This window comes from Chenopodium album, chromosome 1 (genome assembly GCF_948465745.1).
Source record: "Chenopodium album chromosome 1, dcCheAlbu1.1, whole genome shotgun sequence".
Lineage (NCBI taxonomy): Eukaryota > Viridiplantae > Streptophyta > Magnoliopsida > Caryophyllales > Amaranthaceae > Chenopodium > Chenopodium album.
The window spans coordinates 16,655,877-16,678,942 of record NC_137834.1 but is presented as its reverse complement, the minus strand read 5'-3'; the positions used below and the strand labels follow the sequence as shown (position 1 = coordinate 16,678,942).

Genomic DNA, 23,066 nt, shown 5'->3' with positions numbered 1-23,066 from the left:
GAAAATCACGACTAATAAGATAATTTGGACAATTGATTAAGGATCCTTTTTAATCTTGTTATTGAATAAAGTGGTCAAAAATATTTTAGAATTAAGTGTGCATTAGAGCATCCCTACTAGTGAGCAAAAAAAATTCTCCTGATTCTCTCTCTACCCACTTTCTCTCTCTTCCCAACTAAATTTGCTCATGAGCATTTTTTGTAAGCAAATTTTATCCCACTAGTGAGCAAAAAAAAATGTTCATCAATCTCTCTCCTACTTTTTCACATACCCCACACACATCAGCCTATTATTATTTATTATGTTTTGGTTAAATGAATTTTTAGGGCTACTAATTACAATTATACTATTATTTAATTTAATACAATTATTACATATTAATTCATAATATTGAAATTTTAATCGCTAATTAATTATAAATTTAATAAAACATAAAATTTTATTGGCGTACGACTACATTTAATACTACAAACCAATAACGAACCTAGATTTTTAACGTACGATTACTTAAGACTCTATTAAATTGTAATCTTACGACAAATTTATTTTTTTTACTCATTAATAGAACCATATTTTTTCCAAATGTGTTCCAATTAATCCGCTTTTAATTGAACATGAGTGTCTTTATCACGTAGTGACATTCTTCTCTGGATGTACGTGTCAAAATCAACATTTGGCGGTCGGCCAACATTGAATTCAAAAGGCTCATTGTTGTTAACTGTAGCACTTGTAGTGGGTCTTGTAATTTACGAGCGATCTTGTTCATAGTACCTTTTTAAAACTTTGGCCCGAGTATAGTTGTGTCGTTCATCTTCGACAATCATGTTGTGCATAATGATACAAGTTTTCATTATGTCACACAATATGTCTTCGTTAAACACAAGGGAGGGTTGTCGTAGAATGTCAAACCTAGCCTGTAAAACCCCAAAAGCCCGTTCAACGTCCCTACGAGCTGCAGCTTGTTTATCAGCAAATAATTTATCCTTTTGAAGTTGTGGAAGTGTTATACCTTGAATAAAAGTAGCCCATTATGGGTAAATGCCATCTATTAAGTAATAGCCCAACATGTATTCATGGTCGTTCATGGTGAAATGAATTGGAGGTGCCCGACCATGAAGAACATCATCAAAGACCGGAGAACGGTAAAGGACATTAAGATCATTACAAGATTCCGGGATTTCAAATAATGCATGCAAAATCCATAAATCTTGATCTGCAACGGCCTCCAGAATGAGGGTTGCATTTTTATTACGGCCTGCGTATTGCGCTTTCCAAGCCATAGGACAATTCTTCCTATCCCAATGCATGCATTCAATGCTACCTATCATACCGGGAAAACCTCGCATTTAATTTTGATGCAAGATTCTCATTAAATCCTCGTCGGTGGGACTTCTGAGATATTCAGCTTCAAAATGTGTAATAACCCCTTGACAAAAATTTTGCAAAGCCAATCTGGAGGTATTTTCGCCAATGCGCAGGTACTCATCCACGACATCTAGACAGGTACCGTACGCCAACATTCTAATCGCAGCGGTGCATTTCTGCAACGGTGATAACCCAAGCCTTCCAGCTGCATTCCTACGCTGCTGGAAGAATTGATCCCCCTCGACCACCTTGTTCATAATCCTACAAAACAAAGGTCGTTGCATTCGAAATCTACGCCGAAATTGTTTGTCACTATAAACTTGAGTACTTGCAAAGTAATCATTAAATAACTGAACATGCCCCTTTTCCCTATCTCTTCTATCCGTATCTCCTCTACGCTCTGGAACATATTCAACATCGGATACTGGTTGGGGTTGTGTTTGGTTGTTATACAACAAAGTTGGTAGATAGGTTGTGAAAAATTCATCAACTAAATGATCAAATTCTATGTATTGATCAGAATCAGATGAGCTGGAGGTTGAGCTAATGGAAAACATTGTGTTTGCTTGTTACTTATGGGTGTTTGGATATTTTTGAGGAGTTGGATTATACTGTGTTTTGTGTAGATGGTATCACTATTATTTATAAGCATGAACACTCAATGAGAGGTCAAAAAAATGAATGACAATTCCATGAGTGATGAAACATGATTGACAATTCCATGAGAGATGAAACATGATTGACAATTCCATGACTGATTAAAGATAGTAAGACAGAAAAGAATCTTGACTATTCAAAATACAAAAAGACAACTGACATGAAAGACTCAATGTCTAATAAGACAAAATAAATATAAGCCAATTAAAGATAAAGTAATTAAACAAATCTAACCACAGAATACAACTAATTAATAATAAACTCATTAAATAAATACAATCATTTTCTATCGTAGACTAACTGAAGTAACTCGTCCTTGTGGGCTTTTTCAGCTGGAGTGAGTGGTGTTGTCCTTGCTAAAAGTGATTGAAGCATATCAAAATTCATCTTCTTCTCTGCTAAATCAACTTGTTTTTGCTTCCTCTTTTCCTTTTCTCTATCAAGTTCCAACCGCTGTTGTCGTAAATTTTCCTTCCTTTCGCTAACCTCAGTACACGCCTTTATCTGTTCACTAATGCTCAATATTGCACTTTCGGAAGCAACTGCTTTGCCCTTACGCTTAGCCTTTGTTTTTTTTTACACCGTCTAGTCGTGGTAATCCTCCGGACATAAATCCATCAGTACATATTTCATTCTCACTCTCCGCCCTAGACCTTTTCCCACTTCCACTGCTATCTTCCTCATCAACGGCACCGCAACCCTTTCTTTCCTCCTTTTACAAACCCCATCTTAGTTTAGTCCTCCACTTCGGATCTTTATTAACCATTTCCACTCCATGTGGAAATGCAAAATTATGTTGTGGATTAGAGGAGATATAAAACAACTTGGAAGCGTTTTTAATTCGATCGGCTTCGTTGTAACCACTTCCGCTTTTAGGGAGTTTGCCCGCCTCCTCATAGCAATTAGTCCACTGTAGCAAATCAGTTGCCATTCTTCTCCAATGTGTCTCCAAACTCTTCATAGGTCTTGGCGGGAGAATATGCGGTTTCTCAGCTTGTAGTTTACAGTAAGCTGCATGAACTTTTCGCCATAGTTCGGATGCCTTTTGGCTCGTACCACGCAGCGCATCATCACTTAGTTCTAGGTAGAACCCAATTAGAGCTTCATCCTCAACAACCGACCAAATGTGACTCGCTTTGGAAAGTGGTTGATTGGCCGAAATCCTTGGAGGTGGTGGAGGGTACTGTGGTGTCTCCGGAACAGCTTCTTCTTGGCTGACATCGTACTCAGAGTTGCTCCCTTCGGTAACGAAAGGAGTTTGTTGCTCAAAATAAGTGTTTTCATTATTAGGAATTTGTGGAGGTGTTGGTTGATGAACAGAATTTTGAGAAGAAGGGTTTCCTAATCTTTCTAGGAATATTAAAAATTTGGACTAGTGATGAAATCATCACCTAAATAAGAAAAATGTTGAGCAAGTTGATTGTAATTAGGGTTGTTTGGATCCATTATATTGTATAATAAATTAAAAACAATAATAAATACTTAAGAGGCACACCAAAATTAAAATAAAATAACGTTAATAACGTTTTAAATTTTTTTTTAGTACTACAAAAAGTAATTAACTATATTTTTTTTGTGAGGAAAAAAGTAGTTAAACTATAAAAAAAGAACCATTTTGAACTTTATATTAGAAAATGAAAAATTAATCTAACTAGACTTGGGAGTAAAAATAATAAAGAGTTCTTTGGATTTTTTAAAGTAAAACAAAATATTGCTACTTAAAATATCATTAATAACGTTTTGTAAAAATATTAGAGTACTAAAAATATTAATTAAAAATAATAAACCAAAAAAAAAAAATATTAACCTTTCTCAACTTTATATTAGAAAATATAAAATAACTCTCACTAGAAATGGGATTAAGAGTAATATAGAGTGTTTTTGTGATTTTTGAAATTATACCAAAATATGTCAAAATGGATCTCTATTTGTAGAGAAAAAAAAAATTATAACCGTTGATGATTTTTTTTATAATTATAAAACGGCCAAATTACCGTTTAAAATTAATTACCGTTGCAAAATGGTAACAATTGCTGATTGGAGGAACAAGCTGACACGGACGCGTGTCAGCTTCCCATTGGCTGGACTGACGCGCCCCTGTCAGCAGCTGCAATTAATTTTTTTTTGCTTCCCTCCCATCAAAACGCGTCGTTTTGGGGGATTGCTCTTCACAAGCAAACCCAAAACATGTCGTTTTGAGGGTGTCAAAAGCAAAAAAAAAAACGTCAGTTTGTAGAGTTGCTGGTCCCCACCATTTTACTATTCACCTTCATTTTTGCTCATAGAATGAGCAAAATCAATTATGCTCATGAGCATTTTTTCATTTGCTCATTGATGGGGAAGCTATTACTGCAATTTTGCTTACCATTTTTGCTCATGAGCAAAATTCTCCTCACTGATGGGGATGCTCTTAATATTCAAACAATGTAGCCTAATAATAGTTTGGAGCAAATTGAATCTTTGTGTTGCATGCCTTTGAGATCGTAGGATTCACTTTACACTATAAGAATTGAGTAGAGGCCAATACGGGCGAATATGACTCCATGACTCACTTCGTACCATCATCCCCGATCCTCCTTTCGTGGTTCCAAACCATATGGAGTTAGTAATATCATGGATTATGAATGGGGTGTAACCTTCATGGGTCAATTGTTGTTGCCTTTCGTTGTCCCTTAATCATGGTTGTCTTTTATAATCCGTGAACGATTTACAAGTTCTTTAAAAACTTATTGGTGGCTCCCTACTTTCCTTGTCCCTAATCGTATAATGTCAATTCCCTCTTCCTATGTGTGCCAAGCATATTCACAACATGCTTACGTAGGCGCGCTTCAAACGACGCATACACGAGTCAATATCGGTTCAGGTCAATTCGAGTTTCGGGTCAATTTTGAGTCAGGTTAATTTGATTTGGGTCAATTCGGGTATCGTGTCAAGTTTGGGTCAACTCCACTTCGGGTCGGGTACGGGTTAGCTTTATGTTCGGATCAATTTTAAATTTATGTTTTAGGGGCAATTTCAGGTCACGGGTTGGGTCAGGATTGCCAGCTCTACAGTCAAGTGATGTCGATTAGGGTAATGATGTAAGGTAGATCGTGGGAAGTGTATATTTGTCAATTGGGCCAAGGTTTGGGCAAGACTCCTGTCCGGTGTTGTAAGCCTGATTTGTGATAAATATACACCGAAAAACGGGAGTTGTGCTAGTTGATTGGTATCAACGACATTAGCAACCATAATATCATTTTGTAAAAAAAAAAAATATGTACTCCTTCCGCCCCTAAAAGTTCGACCCTTTTGGCCTAATTTTAGTCTAAAAATGTTCGATCCATTTGCATTAAAATACCCACCAATTTACAACAATATTTGTGTAAAATTAGCTTCCCAATATAAAGTTTTTTTTTTTTTTTTTTATGTACTTTTAATACATTCTCTCTCTACTTTTTTTACAAACCCATGTAAATTTATCTTTCTAATATAGTTTTACTTTTTTTGTATCTTACTTTCTTAATACCCGCGAATTGAAATCAACCCAAAAGGGTCATTCTTTCGGGGATAAAGGGAGTATATAATATCAAGATCTTATACAACAAGCAAGTTTCATTATTGAAAACATGAAGGTTATTTATCAATTGGTTGTTGGTGTAGTGGTGATTGCGGCTGCATTTGGTAGGAAGGATTGCATGTTTGATCTCCCGCAACAACAATTGAGAAAGGATTTACTCACCCAAAATTGAGCTTTGTGTCCGAATTAGCCTAAAGGGTGAACAAAAAAAAAAAAAAAAAAAAAAAGACATGAAGGTTATTTTATATACTTTTGTTCCCTAATAATTTGTCTTTCATCATGTTATCAATAATTCAATATGTAATACGTTAGCCTGAAGTCTTGAATGTCTTCGCTATTGTCATTGTGGACCATACTCATCTTTGTTTGGATCCAGCCCGTTTAAAGTAAAATGTGCCTGTGTTGAGTTAAAGCCCAATTTTACACTTTTATTTGACCCATATTTTTATATTAGCTCGTCCAACATTTAAAGAGGATTTTGCAGAGCGTGAACACACGAAAAATGGAGAGTTTACAGTTAGGAGTGCCTACCATAGCGAGTTACAAAGGCGAAGCTCAGACCCTGAACCCTCAAGTGTGGATGGATCTAAGAAGTTTTGAAGGAAAATTTGGAAAGATAACGTGCCACCAAAAATTAAAAATCTGGTTTGGAGAGCAGTCTGCAGTGGAATTCCTGTGAGGGATGTCATGAAGAAACGTGGTATGCAGATTGATGTTTTTATTTTTTTTTTATTTTTTTTAAGAGAGATTGGTTGTTGTTAGAAATATGATATATCGAAAATTATGTGAGATATATTTTCGTATTGAAATTGTTATGAGAATAATATATTTAATAGTATCTTGTGAAAAGATATTATTTTGAGAATATATCTTTAAAATTTATGGTGATAAACAGGCGTGGGTCACACCCGTCACAACTGTCTATTTTACACGACCAAGGAAATTCCACCTCAAAATCATATGACAATAAGGGGAGTAGCCTTATAGGGTGGAACAAAGTATATCTTTTGGGAAGATTGTTTTTTATCTTATGAGTTTAGATTTGGTATAAATACTCTACATAATGATCAATATTAAAAAAATTAGTCTATTCTATTTCCTCTCTAATTTGTCAATTGTGTGTGCCTGAGGTCTTTGAAAACAAACGGGTTGATACAGGGAAAGCTTAAGGAAATCTCCTCTGCCCAAGTAAATAATGTTAAAGACATTCAGAAGCGGAGCAATGCTTTCATTTTATGCAATTTTGATTTTGCTAATAGGAATTGTAATAAAACGGCCCACTGCATGCATATATGGCCACGCTAGCCTTATCCTTTAGCGCGGTTCTGATTTGGCTAGAGGAGTTCTCGCATGCTGTTAGACCAAGTTTAGCCCTTAGACTTGGGTGACATCATCAGCTTGAGTCTTAACACATATGTTTATGACTTCCCTCATTTTTCTTCTAAAATGTCAAGCAAAGCTCAAGTTGAGTGTTGAAATTCTAAGACTTAATTTAAGACTTGAAATTGAGAGCCACCTCAAATTTATTTTTATTATCTTTTTTTTAAACACTTTTCTACATATAAAGAGATAAAAAAATGTCATATATTTCAGTTTTAAGGATAAAGTGACAAATTTGGACAAATTTTAGTGAATCTTGACAACAATTTGATGACACCATTTTCAATGAGGATCACCAAAAATGATGTCACATTCAAATCTTACAACTTGGGGGCTAAACTTGCACTTAGTATGTCTGCCTTTGCAAACAAAGCTCTAATATAATTTTGCTCTTTGGTGCTTGTCGAAAAAATATAACAGATTTTTTTTTATTTCCCCTTCTTCCTTCATTTTTTTCCCTTTTTTTTTTTTTATATATAATATATATTCTCTATGTATTTTCTCTCTTGTTATTACTAAGTTATTTATTTATTTCTTTATACCTAGGGGTGCAAGTTCGGTTTTCGGTTTGGTTTATTGCCCAACCGAAACCAAACCACAATATTTCAGTTTTTAGATTTTGCAAACCATACCGCACCACTTAAGTTTTGATACCGAACCGAACCAAACCATCTAAATTTCGGTTTTCTTAAAATAAAACCAAACTGCACCGAATTTCCCTATCAAGCATCATAAACATAAAATATTGCAAAAAAAACCCGCACCAAACTACACCAAACATAAACTGAACCAAACAAAACAAATCGAATCAAAAGCAAACCAATCCACATAAACAAGGTAATACAACTAAAATTCCCACAAGAATCATAAACTAACAAGTTTTATCACGAAATTTCAAAAAGTTAGCCATGAAAGTTATAGAGACAAAGAGAGTGGAAAAATTATGCCCAAGTTATGATGGGTGTCAAATACCCGCAAATGATCCATTCTTGCAGTCTATTACACCTTAGAATGCTCCAACATCCACAAAATATTTTACAATGGAGTATATGTGAAAATCCCCAAATTCACTTGGAAGTTAGGGTTTTTGAATTTTTGGTGAGATTGTGAAAAATTGAGTGTATTATGGTGATATTTTCTTAGGAAATTGGTGGAGTAGAGATAGAAAAATAATGGAGATGTGAAGAGATTGTTATGAATCAGGATTAGGCTAAAACTAGAGTTGGGCTAGGGTTTATTTCTGGTTTGCGCTGAAAATTCGGTTTGGTTTCGGTTTTTTGGTTTTTCAATCCCTCAAATCGAAACCGAACCATAATATTTCGGTTTAGGGAATTTACAAACCGCACCGAACCACTTAAGGATAAAAACCGAACCATATTTGTAATTCGGTTTGGTTTTAAACTGAATTAGTTTCACCCCTATTTATACCCCTTACTTTTAAACAAATTTGTTTATCAATTTAATAGCGTTAATGTATGAAATGAACATCATTGATTACTTTGGTTTCTTCTAATGAAACTGTTTGTAATTTCTTTTTGTAAATTTTTATGATTAAATCAACAATGAATGTGAGTTTTTATTTGATTAATAACTACTACCTCCGTTACGTATTATGTGCAACTTTTGGGTATTATTTGTAAGATATAAAATATTCAAAAGTTGCACATAATATGTAACAGATGTAGCATATATTTTATGTCATTTTTTACGGAGTAGATGATCAAAACAAAATTATTGTTATTACTATAATACTATTTAAATTTGAGGTAATTGATCTGATTTGTAATTTAAATGTACAGTAGCTTTGTTTTTATATTTAGAAATATTATGTTTAGTATTGGGTATATAAAATAAAACACTTGGTACATTAAAAATGAACATTAAGTACATCAAATTCTTTATCATTTCAAAACTCGGCCAAATTTGGGTAAACATGACACGAGAATACTATTTGATACTACAAAAAAAATCAAAGAGGGCGATATAAATCGATCAAGGAGGGCGATTTATACTTTGCCTTGTTAGTTTCTATCATGAAGGATGAACTTATAATCGCTCTTTTATTATAGAGCAAAGAGGGCGAAATTTACTTTCATCTTTTTATATCAAAGCAAAGAGGGCAAATTTAATTTTCTTCCTCTATTTCAAAGCAAAAAGGGCAATTTAATTTCTGTCCACTATTTCAATTGCAAAGAGGACTAATTCCATTTTCACCCTCGTTGGTCAATAAACATTGTAAATAAAATAAAACAAAGGTATAGACACCCATTTGTGTCTCCTCAAAACCAAACCCAGTGATGAATACCTTTCGCGTCGAATCATAATCAAATGAAGTGAAAGTGTGAAAAGTCCAGTGTTGCGGTTAGCTTTTCTAAAAAATCTTTCTTTCTGTTTTCGAAAACCTGCTCTACTTTGTGAAAATAGCCAGTCCATTCAGTTTGGTCCATGACAAGGGTCCAATAATGGTGCAGTTAGATGGGGCTCAAAAAGAGCTTTCCAACAATACATTATAAGCCCAATTCCGATGAATATTGAGGAAGTTATGGCCATAATACTAAACTGGGCCCCGGTTTGATTCTTATATGCGGCCAATGATCTAGAGGAGGACTTATTATTAATTATCAGTCCTAAAGCTATTAGGATTAATTATAGTCTTCTAGAATTGTCTAGAAGGTTCTTTTAAATCCTAAAGGAATTAGGATTGATAATTATGTTTTAGAGTTTTACTTGGAACAGAATAAGTGTTTTTACGAAAATACTTTTTTACCCTTAATACAAATTTTACGACTTAATCATATTGAGAAGTGGATTCCGTGTGGAAAACGTGTTTAAAATCTCTTGCATCGCCTGACAACAGGTTTGTCGCCTGGCGCTGCAGTGCAGCGTCTGGTGCCAAGTTCGTTGCCTGGCGACGAGCTCTGTCATTGGAGACGAGATGTTGTTTTTATTCCTTTTCAAACTCTAACTCTTTTCTAACAAATCCGGACTATTTTCTTATAAATAGGGTCTTTGGACTTTCGTTTTCAATAACCTAAATTCTCTAATTCTTCTCTCTCTCTCTAAGCTAAAGCTTATTCTCTCTCCCTCTTTCTAGCGTAAACCTTTTACAAACACAATTCCGCACTCATTAGCATTAGACACACCTGGCCAAGTTCGAAATTGCCTTCGCCCTAGACGTGAAAGGTTGATACCTTCTGAGGGTTTGGTCCCAAATCCCTATTTCAATTATTTAATTTAATTGTTTGTTTATTATTTTCCTTGAAGTTACTAACGCATGTATTTTGTTATTAAAAAGAGATATGAGGCATCGATGTAAGTACTTTAATTGTTTTATTGATCTTTTGATATATAAATCATGTTTAGATTATTATTTGGACTCCTAGTATCATGTTAGGATGTTTTATTGCTGCCTAGTATCATGTTTAGGGTAATAACTAAAATTTCTAATATCAAGTATGATTTAAAGAATGCTTCCTATTTCTTTTCTAATATCATGTTAGTATCATGTTAGGGTTAAGGCTTTGATCTTTTATGTTTAGTGACATGCTAGGATTTGTTATTAATCTTGATAGTATCATGCGTAGGATCTTGCTATTATTATTAAGCTTTAATGATGATATTATTGTGATGTTGATTGTTGTGATGATTATGATTATTATTATATTGCTTGATGTTTTGTTATTGCTTGATCACGCCTTTTATTCATGTTTAAAGGGAATTTGTACTTGTAATCACGCTTAATAAGATAATTAATAATCTTGTTTAGGTTAATATGATTATAATTCAAGTAAGATTTGTTTGTGCATTAAATATTCAACCAACATAGATAAAACAGGTTTAGGGTAAACCTATTGATTGTATGTTAGTCAAAAAGCGCACATGAATACGAGAAGAATAAAGTAGAGGCCTATTTTATAGGTGTTGGGCCCGTATTATCACACGACCTATTGTACTTAGGGCACCAAGACAAGATCAATGAATCAGCAAGAATACGCAAAACGACCTGATTGGAATAAACAAGGAAAGCAGCATCAAGCATATCAATCAAAGAGATACTTGCCAAAGATACACCTACAGATCGAGCAGGAAACAAGATAAATCAAGAAGATCTTATACATTTCAAAGATATTCTGAATATATTTGTAAACCCTAGAGATCCCTAGGTATAAATAACAAGAATGAGACATTTTAACACTCATGTACGTTCGCATATACTTAAATATAAACAATTTGCTCTACTTTTATCTACGGAATTGCATCCCTACTGAACAAGGAGGCCTATCCTTACTCAGTATTGTATCTCTAAACTCATTTTCTTTATATAATTGAATATTTACTGCTTACTTATTGATTACTTATTGATTTATCATCGTTCTTAGTTATTTTATATGTTGTTGGTAGAATGATTGTTATTACCCATCAAACCTAGCAAATTCTTAGATGCCCTTATTGAGATTTGCCTAAATAATTTGGCGCCCACCGTGGGGCTGATAATTAATTAACCTACCAATTCGCCAAAAAACCAAGACAAACACCATGACTAGGCAACCAGTACCCTTTATTATCGCCGAAATTAATGAAGGAATGAACGCATTCCGCCAAACTTTAGACCAGCAGAAAAGCCAAATTGAAACGCTGTTGGCTCAAAAAGTCCAAACTGAAGCCAAACTCACCAGCCTTACCAAACAAAATGAAGCCCTTCGCAGCCAAATACAATCAGTTGCATCTAAAACCGTTAACACCTGAAAGAGCACTGAAAGTATAGCCATGCAACTCGACATGTCCGGAACCTTTCACACCCCTAACGGGGAAAAAGGATCTAACAACAGGGAAGCAACCCTGGATCTAGACTTTTTGGATGCAGGAACCCCTAAGAAGGACAATCAGGAAGGAGCCGAAGAGGGAAAAGTAGAGAAGATGGTCAAGGAATACCTCAAGACAATCGAGGCCAAAATCGCCAAAATTCCTGGAATGCCGAAACCCATGGAAGAAGAGGCAGCAGAGGGCTATATAGAATCTCCCTTCTTTGAAGAGATCGCCATGGTAGAGGTGCCGAAGAGGTTCAGCACGCCCAATATGACCATGTATGATGGCACAACGGACCCTGATGAGCATGTATCCCTTTACAAGCAGAAGATGATGACAAGCTCAATCCCTAGAGACATCAGAGAGGCTATCATGTACAAAGGCTTTGGAGTCACGTTGCTATCAGGTCTGGCTCTAACTTGGTTCATTAATTTAGATAATGGGACAATTCGATCTTTTGCAGGAATGGTGAACCTATTCAAGGTCCAGTTTGCTAGCAGCAGAAAAATCGAAAAGCAGTCTTCAGATCTGTACCGCGTTGTGCAGAGACATGGTGAATCCCTGAGAGATTATCTTAACAGGTTCAACAGGGAAAAGATTGGAATACATAAGTGTGATGCTCCCACAACAATCGAAGCATTCAAAAGAGGATTGCTAGACCATAGTGAGCTTTACAAGGAGTTGACCAAATATCCCTGTACAACCTTTGAAGATGTGCAAGCCAAAGCTATGGCTCAAGTCAGATTTGAGGAAGATGCGTACGCAAGAAAAACTCCCGAGCCAGATCGCCAGGCAAGAAGGAGCAACAATTTTTCTAGAAGGGATCATCGATTCAAGCCGTATCAGCGTTCCCGCTTTGATGAGGAATCAGTCAATGCTGTCGAAGAAGAATTTTCTGATTGGAGGGAAGACCCTGAACTCCCACCTAAGTTACATGAGTATTGCTTCAATGTTAACCCTGCAGGAGTAATTAGGACCCTAAATAAGATGGGAGATACTGTGCAATGGCCCAGGAAGAGTGACAGGCCTGGAGAGAAGAAAGATCCGTCCATATGGTGTGATTTCCATTGAGATATCGGCCACACTACTGATGAATGTGTCGCGCTCAGAAAGGAAGTTGCATACCTACTAAAAAAGGGCCACCTCAAAGAACTCCTGTCAGATAAATCTAAAGCTTCAGGGAGGGAAAGAGAATCTAAGCAAGGAGGTCCTCCACCTCCGCCTCCAATTGTTAAGACCATCTGTTTCATATCAGGAGGATCAGAAGTATGTGGTTTAACGTATTCAGCAGCAAAGGCCAACATGACAAGAAGGAGAAATCCAAGATAGATATTCCCATCATGTTTGAAGAAAGAGATATAGTAAAAGGCCAACATGATGGCCTAGTAATTTCACTCCTAGTTGGAAACTGCATGATCATGCGAATTCTAGTGGACAATGGAAGCTCTGCAAACATCTTCATGCTTGACACTCTGAAACATATGAACATAGACAAAAAGAACATTGTCAACAAGTCAACAATGTTAGTGGGATTCAGTGGGGAAACCAAGAAGACAAGTGGAGAGATTACATTGGCCACGTACGCAAAAGGAATCAACCCACAAGTAAAGTTCCTAGTGATTGACACTCTATCTTCGTACAATATAATATTAGGCAGACCCTGGATACATGAGATGAAGGCCATCCCCTCCACATACCATCAAGTCATTAAGTTTCCTACTAGGTGGGGTATTCAAGAAATCAGAGAAGATCCAAGGGAAGCCAAGGAATGTTACAAGATCGCACTAAAAGCAACATCTGCAGAAAAGAGTTCAGCATAGCAATCAGATTAGAGAATCAACTGGGCCAAGAAAAGTTGAGCATAGCAGAAGAACAAGAAGCTACAAAAGTCCAGTTGAACCCCAAACATCCAGACCAAAAGGTCAGAATAGGATCAGAATTGAAGTCAGAACTCAGATAACAAATATATGACTTTTTAGAAGAGGAAAAAGATGTGTTTGCTTGGACCCATGAAGATATGAAAGGCATCTCTCCAGACGTAATTACTCACAAGCTGAATGTAGATCCACTACATACACCAGTAAAGCAGAAGAGAAGGAAATTTGCGCCAAAAAGGAACAAGATTATTAATGAAGAAATCAAGAACCTATTGAAGACTGGAAAGATCAGAGAAGTAAAGTACCCGGAATGGCTCGCTAATGTAGTAGTAGTCAAGAAGAAGAACGGAAAATGGCGCATCTGTATAGACTTCACAGATATCAACAAGGCATGCCTAAAGGATCCGTTCCCTCTACCTTATATTGATGCCATGGTAGACGCCACAGCAGGGCACGAGCTACTATCCTTCATGGACGCGTACAGTGGTTACAATCAAATCCTCATGCACAAGGATGACCAAGAGAAAACCGCTTTCATTACTAGTCAAGGAATATACTTCTACAAAGTAATGCCTTTTGGATTGAAGAATGCCGGAGCAACATATCAAAGGTTGGTGAACAAGATGTTTGAAGAGCAAATAGGAAATACAATAGAGGTCTACATATATGACATGGTAGTAAAGTCCAAAAAGGCAGAAGATCACGTCAGAGACCTTAGAGAAGCATTTGCCATCCTGAAACAGTACAACATGAAGTTGAACCCCACAAAATGCACATTTGGAGTACAGTCGGGAAAGTTCCTAGGATACATGGTTACGCAAAGAGGAATAGAAGCCAGCCCAGACCAAGTCAAAGCCATCCTAGACCTAGAGCGACCAAAGTCGAAGAAGGAAGTACAAAGCTTAACAGGGAAAATAGCAGCATTGAATAGGTTCATTTCAAAATCTTCAGACAAGAATAGAGCCTTTTACGAAGTATTGAAGAAGAATAAGGAATTCAAGTGGGAGCAGGAGCACGACAAAGCATTTCAGAAGCTGAAAAAATACTTGGCTAACCCATTGATTATCTCTAAGCCTAAGGAAGGAGAGCCACTCCAGCTATACCTCGCAGTGTCTGAAGGAACGATCAGTGCAGTCCTCACGAGAGAAGAGGACAAGGAGCAATTCCCAATCTACTACGTAAGCAAAACCCTACTCAGTGCGGAAACGAGGTATGTGTCATTAGAGAAGATCATTTTAGCCTTAGTTACTACTTCAGTAAAGTTACGCCCATACTTTGAAAGCCACTCCATACGAGTACGCACTAACTACCCCATCAAAGCTATCATGAGAAAGCCAGAAATGTCAGGAAGGATGGAGAAATGGGCCTTACATCTAGGCAGGTATGATATACAGTACGAGCCCAGGACTGCAATCAAATCACAAGCCTTGGCAAACTTCGTAGCAGACTTCAGCCCAACTCTTGAGGAAGAAGCACAAAAAGAAGTATTGGCACTACATGAATCAAAAGCTACACAGAAGTGGATACTCCATACAGATGGCGCAGCAAATATACGCGGAGTAGGCCTAGGAGTAGTATTGACATCACCCCAAGGAGACAAGATAGCACAAGCAATAAGGTGCAAATTCAAAGCCACCAATAATGAAGCTGAATACGAAGCGCTAATCACAGGATTAACCATTGTAAAGGACATGAAGATACAACATCTAGAGGTAATCTCAGACTCTTAACTCATGGTAAATAAAGTCAACGGAGAATATGCAGCAAAGGATGCCAGGATGATAGCCTACCTGGAAGTCACAAAGAAGCTCATTAAAGAGTTCAAGGAATTGAAGATAGATCAAGTACCCAGAAACTTGAACACTGAAGCAGACGCCCTAGCAAACTTGGGATCAAACATCAACCCAGAATAATTCGGAGTTATCCCCCTAGTGCACGTACTCTCTCCAGCCATAGAGAAAGAATCGACCGTGAGCATCTACAAAGTTCAAGAAAACCCTATAGAGAAAGAAGGCAGCAGCTGGACAACACCACTGAAAGAGTACCTCTTGGACACGACGAAAACAACAGGGAAAGTAGCGGCTCAAGCACTTGCTCAAAAAGCCTCCAAGTACTGCCTAATTAGCAATGTACTCTTTAAGAAATCTGCAGCAGGCCCCTTCTTACGATGCCTAGAAGAAAAGGAAGCATAGCAGGTCTTACAGTCTTTACATAGTGGAGAATGCGGAAATCATTCTGGAGGAAGGAATTTAGCCAACAGAGCACTTAGAATGGGATACTACTGGCCTAGCATGAGAAAGGACGCAGTAGAATTCGCCAAGAGGTGCCTAGCATGCCAGAAACACGCACCCTTGACACACAGGCCATCAGAAGAGCTACATCCAACACTGACACCTTGGCCATTCATGAAGTGGGGAATGGATATAGTAAAACTTCCTCCATCATCAGGACAAAGAGTATACTTCTTAGCAATGACAGACTACTTTTCAAAATGGATCGAAGCAGAATCCTACAAGGAAATCAAGGATAAGCACGTCATATCGTTTATAAAAAGAAACATCCTAAGCAGATTCGGGGTACCAGCAGAGATCATTACAGACAATGGATCCCAGTTCATCAGTAATAAGACTACGAAGTTCTGTAAGGAATGGAACATCTCCCTCATCACGTCCACACCTAGGTACCCACAAGCAAATGGACAGGCAGAGTCAAGCAATAAAGTCCTCATAGGTAATATGAAGAAAAGGCTGGAAGGAGCAAAAGAGAAATGGGCAGACGAACTACCCAACATACTATGGGAAGACAGAAAAACTCCAAAAGGCGCTACATGCCACACCCCATTCTCGTTAGTGTACGGATGTGAAGCAGTGATCCCAACAGAGGTAGAGGTCCCCACAGCAAGATACGGGTTAATGACAGAAGAAAGGAATCAAGCAGAATTAATTCACAACCTAGACAAAGTGGAAGAACTTAGAGGAGACGCAAAAATGAGAATGGCAGCATATCAGCAAGAAGTAGCAAGATCCTTCAATAAGAATGTCAGAACAAAAGTCTTTAAGTTGGGAGATTGGGTTCTCAGAAAGGTATACGAAAATACCAGGGAAGTAAACGCAAGGAAATTAGCACCCAATTGGAAAGGAACTTACGAGATCATTAAGGTGGTAGGCAATGGAGCCTACAGACTCAGAAATGCAGAAGGAAAAGAGGTACAGCGAAGCTGGAATGCAGCGCACTTAAAGCTATATCATTTCTGAGGAGCGAGGTATGTAGTTATCATTTCGATTTTATCTCTTTTCACAAAAAAAAACACAAAAAACAGAAAAACAAGCAAAAAACTAAAAAAAAAGAAGAAAAACAAAAAAGCGCAAAAATCTCCAACAACCAAAATCAGCACGAAAGGTACTCCTCTTTACTCACACTTTGTCAATTCAATTTATGATCATTACGAGTACTGACTTTGGCATCGGAGGGTCGTTGGGGAAACCCACGGCCACCCCTCACATTATTTTGTTTTGCAAGGAACAACACCTACACTACTAGGCAAGAGCACAACAGGTCATCACAGAGCAAGGGTTAATCATCCTTGCAAGGAACAAACCAACTGTCCTCACAGAACAAGCAAACACATGTAAGCAACACTACATTCATATTACAACTGTAATACAACTGCAATACAACTGCAATACGACCGTAAGAGAACAATGATACAGTAAGAAACATAAATACAGATCAACATAGCAAAAGAGGCAGAATTACTTAGTTGCAAAGCAACAAAACAGACAAATTATCCAGCTACAAACGTGTAGCACAAAGACAAAATAAATTATCCAACTGCACTAAGGCAGTAAAACTAAACATCCTTCAAAGTTAACAAATTTTTTAAGGTGAAACAGCACCATTGAAACTAATTCTCGTCCATGTTATCAGCAGGGACCACTTCCTCAGCAACAGACTTCGTACTCTCCGGGACATCCCTGACCTCGGCGTTGTGAGGAGAATTCACTTCCTCATCAGCATAGCTCAGCAACAATGTGCCAGGAGCAGTAGTCACTACAGGAAATGCAATCTCAAAAGCAGCCTTATCAGCATCATAATCCCAGGCCTCATGCTTTCCTTGCTGAAACTCCTCCATCATTTCAAGACGAGCTTTCCCAAAGTAATACGCTGCAGCATCAACAACCTCATTTCCAGCCTCCTTCAAGGTTCTCTTCAGCCCATCACGTCTAGTAATGCATTCCCTGTGCCTAGCACGTTCAGTCTTCAGAGCATCAGTAGCAGCCTTGTACTTGTCAGAAAGAGCATCACGCTCCTTCTTCATAGCCTCATACACTCGAGTAAACTCTGACACTTTGCCCAGTACGCCGAAACAAGACCGAAGGCTCTGCAGAATACGGAATCAATTAAGAGACGCGCAACCCAATATAACCATGTTTATTAAATTTTTGTTTTTTTTTTCGGAGTATACCATACCTGGAAAGACTGCACTGTAGCCTCTTGAGAAAGGTCAGCAAAAGTCTGCGAGGATTGACGATCCTTGAAGGACGGAAAGAGTAGGGTATCCACATGCGGAGCCAAGGAATCAAAAGAGAAATCAACAGCATCAACATCAATAGACACCTCCAACTTCCTCTTAAGGCCAGTGCGAGGTGGAGGTGGAGGAGGACCGCCCTTTGGAGCAACCGTTTTGAGAGGAACGACCTCCGTAGTTTGAGGAGAGGAGCAATTTTTAAGGCGACCTAAGAGAGAGGACGAGCTAAGAAGGTCATGAGACCTTAGTGACCTTGAAGTATCTACAAGGAGCATGGAAGAATTCAAAAGGGGATACAGCAAGGAACATAACAAACATACTCAGCAAGGAACATAACCACCTCAGAAAGGATAAACAAATTGGGAACCAACTAAATCATTAACAAGGGCCAAACAGACTTGCAACAAGATAAATCTACAAGGAACGACACAACAAAAAATCACAAGCACATTAGAAAAGAGAAAAACATACCTTGAGACATAGTTGGGGAAACTTTCTGCTCAGAATCAGAATCGTCCAAGGACTTGATCTGGATAACCGCTTCTGACTGTGTCAATTTGATGAAAGATCTCTCGTCTGCACTCAACTCGTAAAACTTGTCTATCAGGGACGGAGACTGAGAACGCTGCTTCAATTTACTCACTGTAACCATCAAGCAAATAAGCCCAAATCAACAAAGAAGGAGAGCAAAACACAAGAAAATAAGAAAACAAAATACCTTCAGCCTCAACAGTGTCAATCAAAAAGTCACAATCACCACCCAACGAATCAATCCTCACAAAGAAGAACTTGTGATACCACTTCTTGTTAACGCCTTCTCCAAGTCAGTCACCAAAAGACCAACACCATCTTTCAAACGAAGACCAACCCGACCCTTACCACTGGTCCTAATAGTATAAGGATAACACAAATCCCTCACATCAAGTTCTAAACCTAATTTCGCACTCAGCAAATCCAAATTCTCAAAACCCTCCAAGTTTGGGGCAATAGTTGACAAGGTGAAACCCTAACCCTAGAGAGAAATTGACGAACAAGAGGAGAAAAAGGGAAAGTATGCCCAATTGCAAAGGGATACTTAAAGAAGAACACCCAACCAGGGGCAGTCCAGTCAACCCTCTCCCTAGAAGATAAGATTTTCACCACAACCCCATCAGGGAATCGCGTAACAGCAGCGATGTTATGAACTTCTTCTTTCGTTATGGTGGAAGGATAAACATCCTTAGCAGGGAAGACGTTCTGCGCTACCAAGGACGGCTTTTTCACACCCTCATCCACCCAAGCAAACACCACTTTTACATGATCACCCATCACAAAACAAAAAGAAACAACGAAGTAAAGAAACAGAGGAAACAGAGAAGAGAGAGAAAATACCTGGTGAAAATTGAAATTGGGGCAAAGCAATGAAGTGATTAGACAAGAGCCTGCACACCCAATAAATGCCAAAGAAAGAAATAAACCGCCATGTACAGTTATCGAGGAAGTTGCTTTAAAACCGTCACCACGTTTCCTATTTTGCTAACCGTTGGAATAATTTCTGAAAAATTCAAAATCCTTCTAACGGCCTTTTAGGTAATTTTCACTTGCAAATACTTGAAAATAAAAATTAGGGGCAATTGTTGGGCCCGTATTATCACACGACCCATTGTACTTAGGGCACCAAGACAAGATCAATGAATCAGCAAGAATACGCAAAACGGCCTGATTGGAATAAACAAGGAAAGCAACATCAAGCATATCAATCAAAGAGATACTTGCCAAAGATACACCTACAGAGCAGGAAACAAGATAAATCAAGAAGATCTTATACATTTCAAAGATATTCTGAATATATTTGTAAACCCTAGAGATCCCTAGTTATAAATAAGAAGAATGAGACATTTTAACACTCATGTACGTTCGCATATACTTAAATATAAACAATTTGCTCTACTTTTATCTACGGAATTGCATCCCTACTGAACAAGGAGGCCTATCCTTACTCAGTATTGTATCTCTAAACTCATCTTCTTTATATAATTGAATATTTACTGCATACTTATTGATTACTTATTGATTTATCATCGTTCTTAGTTATTTTATATGTTGTTGGTAGAATGATTGTTATTACCCCTCAAACCTAGCAAATTCTTAGATGCCCTTATTGAAATTTGCCTAAACAATAGGGTGAGTTCTTTCTCTTTTAGATTGGATTCGTACCCTTATCCTCGAACACCAGTCATGGTTCTAGACCTATTGGAGTTAACGATCTCCTGGATCGTTAAGGGGCGTAACCTTCGCCCTATGAATGGTTTACAAGTTCCTAAAACTTGTTAGCGACTCTTTTGTTCTAGCTTCTTTCCCTTTGAACGCCACCATACTTAAGTGTATGATCATAGTGGGGTTCAAGTTTGGGATAATACTTGAAATATTCCCTAAAGTTTTTGGGGACTTGTAGGCGTCGTTTGAAGTGCGCCTACGTTAAAAGCATGTGGGAATATGCTTGGCACTCATAGGAAGTGGGAATTGACATACGATTAGGGACAAAGCAAAGTAGGGAACCGCCAACAAGTTTTTAAGGAACTTGTAAACCGTTCACGGATCATAAAAGGCAACCACGATAAGGGACAACGATAGGCAACAACAATTGACCCGTGAAGGTTACACCCCATTCATAATCCATGAGATTACTAACTCCATATGGTTCGGAACCACGAAAGGAAGATCGGGGATGATGGTACGAAGTGAGTCATGGAGTCACATTCGCCCGTATTGGCCTCTACTCGATTCTTATAGTGAAAAGTGATTCCTGCGATCTCAAAGGCATACAAACAAAGATTCAATTTGCTCCAAACTATTATTAAGCTAAATTTGTTGAATATTAATGCAACATATAATTCTAAAATATTGGTGATCACTTGATTAAACAACAAGATTAAAAAGGAACCTAAACCGGTTGTCCAAATTATCTTATTAGGCGTGATTTTCAATTACATGTTCCCTTTAAACATGCAATATAGTGATCAATAAATAATAATAGAATCAATATTAATATAAAAACCAATTTAATCACAATTCTAACAACATAAAAATCGTTAGAAAAAATAATAATAATAATAAAAAGAGCATGATCCTTACTTTGAATCTTTTTGTTTGCAACTAAAAAATAATAAACGAGTTAGTAACTTCAAGGAAATAATAAAACAATAACTAAATTAAATTAAATGAAATAAGGTTGATTTTCGGGCCAAACCCTCAAACGATTCTAACTTTCACGCCTTGGCTTAAGGACAGAACCTCGAGTGAAATATGGAATCCTTTGAGTGCTTGAAGAAGGAATTTTGAAGTGAAAAGGGAAGGCTAGTGTTTAGGTTAATAGCATAGAAGAGAGAAAATAAAAATAATAAAATTCTGGTTGCCCCGTACATCAGAAATGAGGGGGTATTTATAGGGAAAATGTGCTGAGGGAGCACACGGAACCCTAAAATGATAAAAACCCTAAAAAAGTATCCCGTGACACGGTCAGACTGTACCGTGACACGGTCAGATTGTACCGTCAAACGGTACACTTTCCCGTGACACGGTACAGTTTTGGAGTGACGCGGGAAATTTTCAGAAAACGGAATGAAAAACGCGTTAAGGGTTTACGCGGAAAGGACACGGAACTTCCCGTGTCACGGCAGACCTCCCGTGTCACGGGAAGTCCCACCGTCAGACGGGAAGGGTTCCCGTGACACGGTCACACTGTGCCGTGACACGGTCACTTCCAGTCCATTTTTTCGTCTAAATTCATTTTTTAACCCTAATTTCTTTCGGCTTTTTAAGTGCCGATTGATATTTTCGGGCTTTTTCTGACTTTTATTATTCGGGCTAAAATAAGAAAATAATAAAATAAAAATAAATAAAATATTTGGGCCAAAAATAAATAATAAAATAAAAAGGTTTGGGCTTAAAATTAATTAATAAGCTTGGGCTCAAATCAAAACTATGCTTTTACCAAACATCAAGACTAATCCATGGACCTTTCAAAAATATGAATTTAGTAAAATACGATTTTTTAAGCACTCTCGGGGTTAAATACTAAACCCGACCAATAGTGGCGGTGAAAGGTTATTTATCATCGGGTTTGGTTTTGGGGAGACATTTTTAGGTGTCTACAGAAGCCCCCACTTTGACTGAGTTTGCAGAAACGTTAGTTTCAAAAACGATAGTCAAAGTAGCCGATAGGGACGGAGAATGATTTAAGACGTTCTGCGATCCTAAATCATTCTGTATACGCCGATACTTGCAGAAAAATGTTAATTCCACAGATAAAAGAGTAAAGGGATAGAATACGTATCTGGCACCAGTGTGTCGGTGACAAACGAATTTGGCAGCTTCCTAAGCTTGAAGGAATCTACCGAGTGACATTGGTTGAAACGCTTTCCATGCTTGAGGATAGCCGACTGAAGAGTTTGGCAGTTTTCTAAGCCTGAAGGAAGCTACCGGATAATACCTTCCATGCCTGAGGAAAGTCGACGAACGAATTTGGTGTCATTCTATGCTTGAAGAATTTCACCGATAATGCCTTCCATACTTGAGGAAAGCCGACAAAGAAATTTTGTGGTTTTCTATACTCGAAGAAAAATCCACTAATGATGCTTTCCATGCCTGAGGAAAGCCGACTTGGCGGCTTTCTATACTTGAAGAAAAATCCACCGATAACGCTTTCCAAGCCTGAGGAAAGCCGACTTGGCGGTTTTCTATACTTGAAGAAAAATCCACCGATAACGCTTTCCAAGCCTGAGGAAAGCCGATGATTGTTGAAATTAGTAAGTATATGGTGGTTCGATTATCCCCGAACGTGGGCCGCAAATGATTCACAATTTTAAGCCGATTATCCGACCATATTAAATGCTTAAAATGCCGAAAAATAGGC

The 23,066-nt window shown here is 37.7% G+C and overlaps 3 protein-coding genes across 3 annotated transcripts; 2 read left to right on the top strand and 1 right to left on the bottom strand.

Moving 5' to 3' along the window:
• Positions 1–746: 746 nt before the first annotated feature.
• Positions 747–1,346, bottom strand: LOC145628872 (uncharacterized). Its single transcript, XM_081681304.1, has 2 exons — positions 1,112–1,346; positions 747–1,009 (listed from the first exon to the last, which is right to left on the bottom strand). Exons 1-2 carry the CDS (start codon positions 1,344–1,346, stop codon positions 747–749), a joined length of 498 nt encoding a protein of 165 aa, XP_081537430.1.
• A 10,394-nt stretch (positions 1,347–11,740) lies between these two features.
• Positions 11,741–12,838, top strand: LOC145628863 (uncharacterized). The gene is made up of 2 exons (XM_081681292.1): positions 11,741–12,173; positions 12,231–12,838. The coding sequence occupies exons 1-2, from the start codon at positions 11,741–11,743 to the stop codon at positions 12,836–12,838; spliced, it is 1,041 nt and encodes a 346-aa protein (XP_081537418.1).
• Positions 12,839–13,035: 197 nt separating this feature from the next.
• On the top strand, positions 13,036–13,587 carry LOC145628857 (uncharacterized). The gene has a single exon (XM_081681281.1). It carries the CDS (start codon positions 13,036–13,038, stop codon positions 13,585–13,587), a length of 552 nt encoding a protein of 183 aa, XP_081537407.1.
• The last annotated feature ends 9,479 nt before the right edge of the window (positions 13,588–23,066 follow it).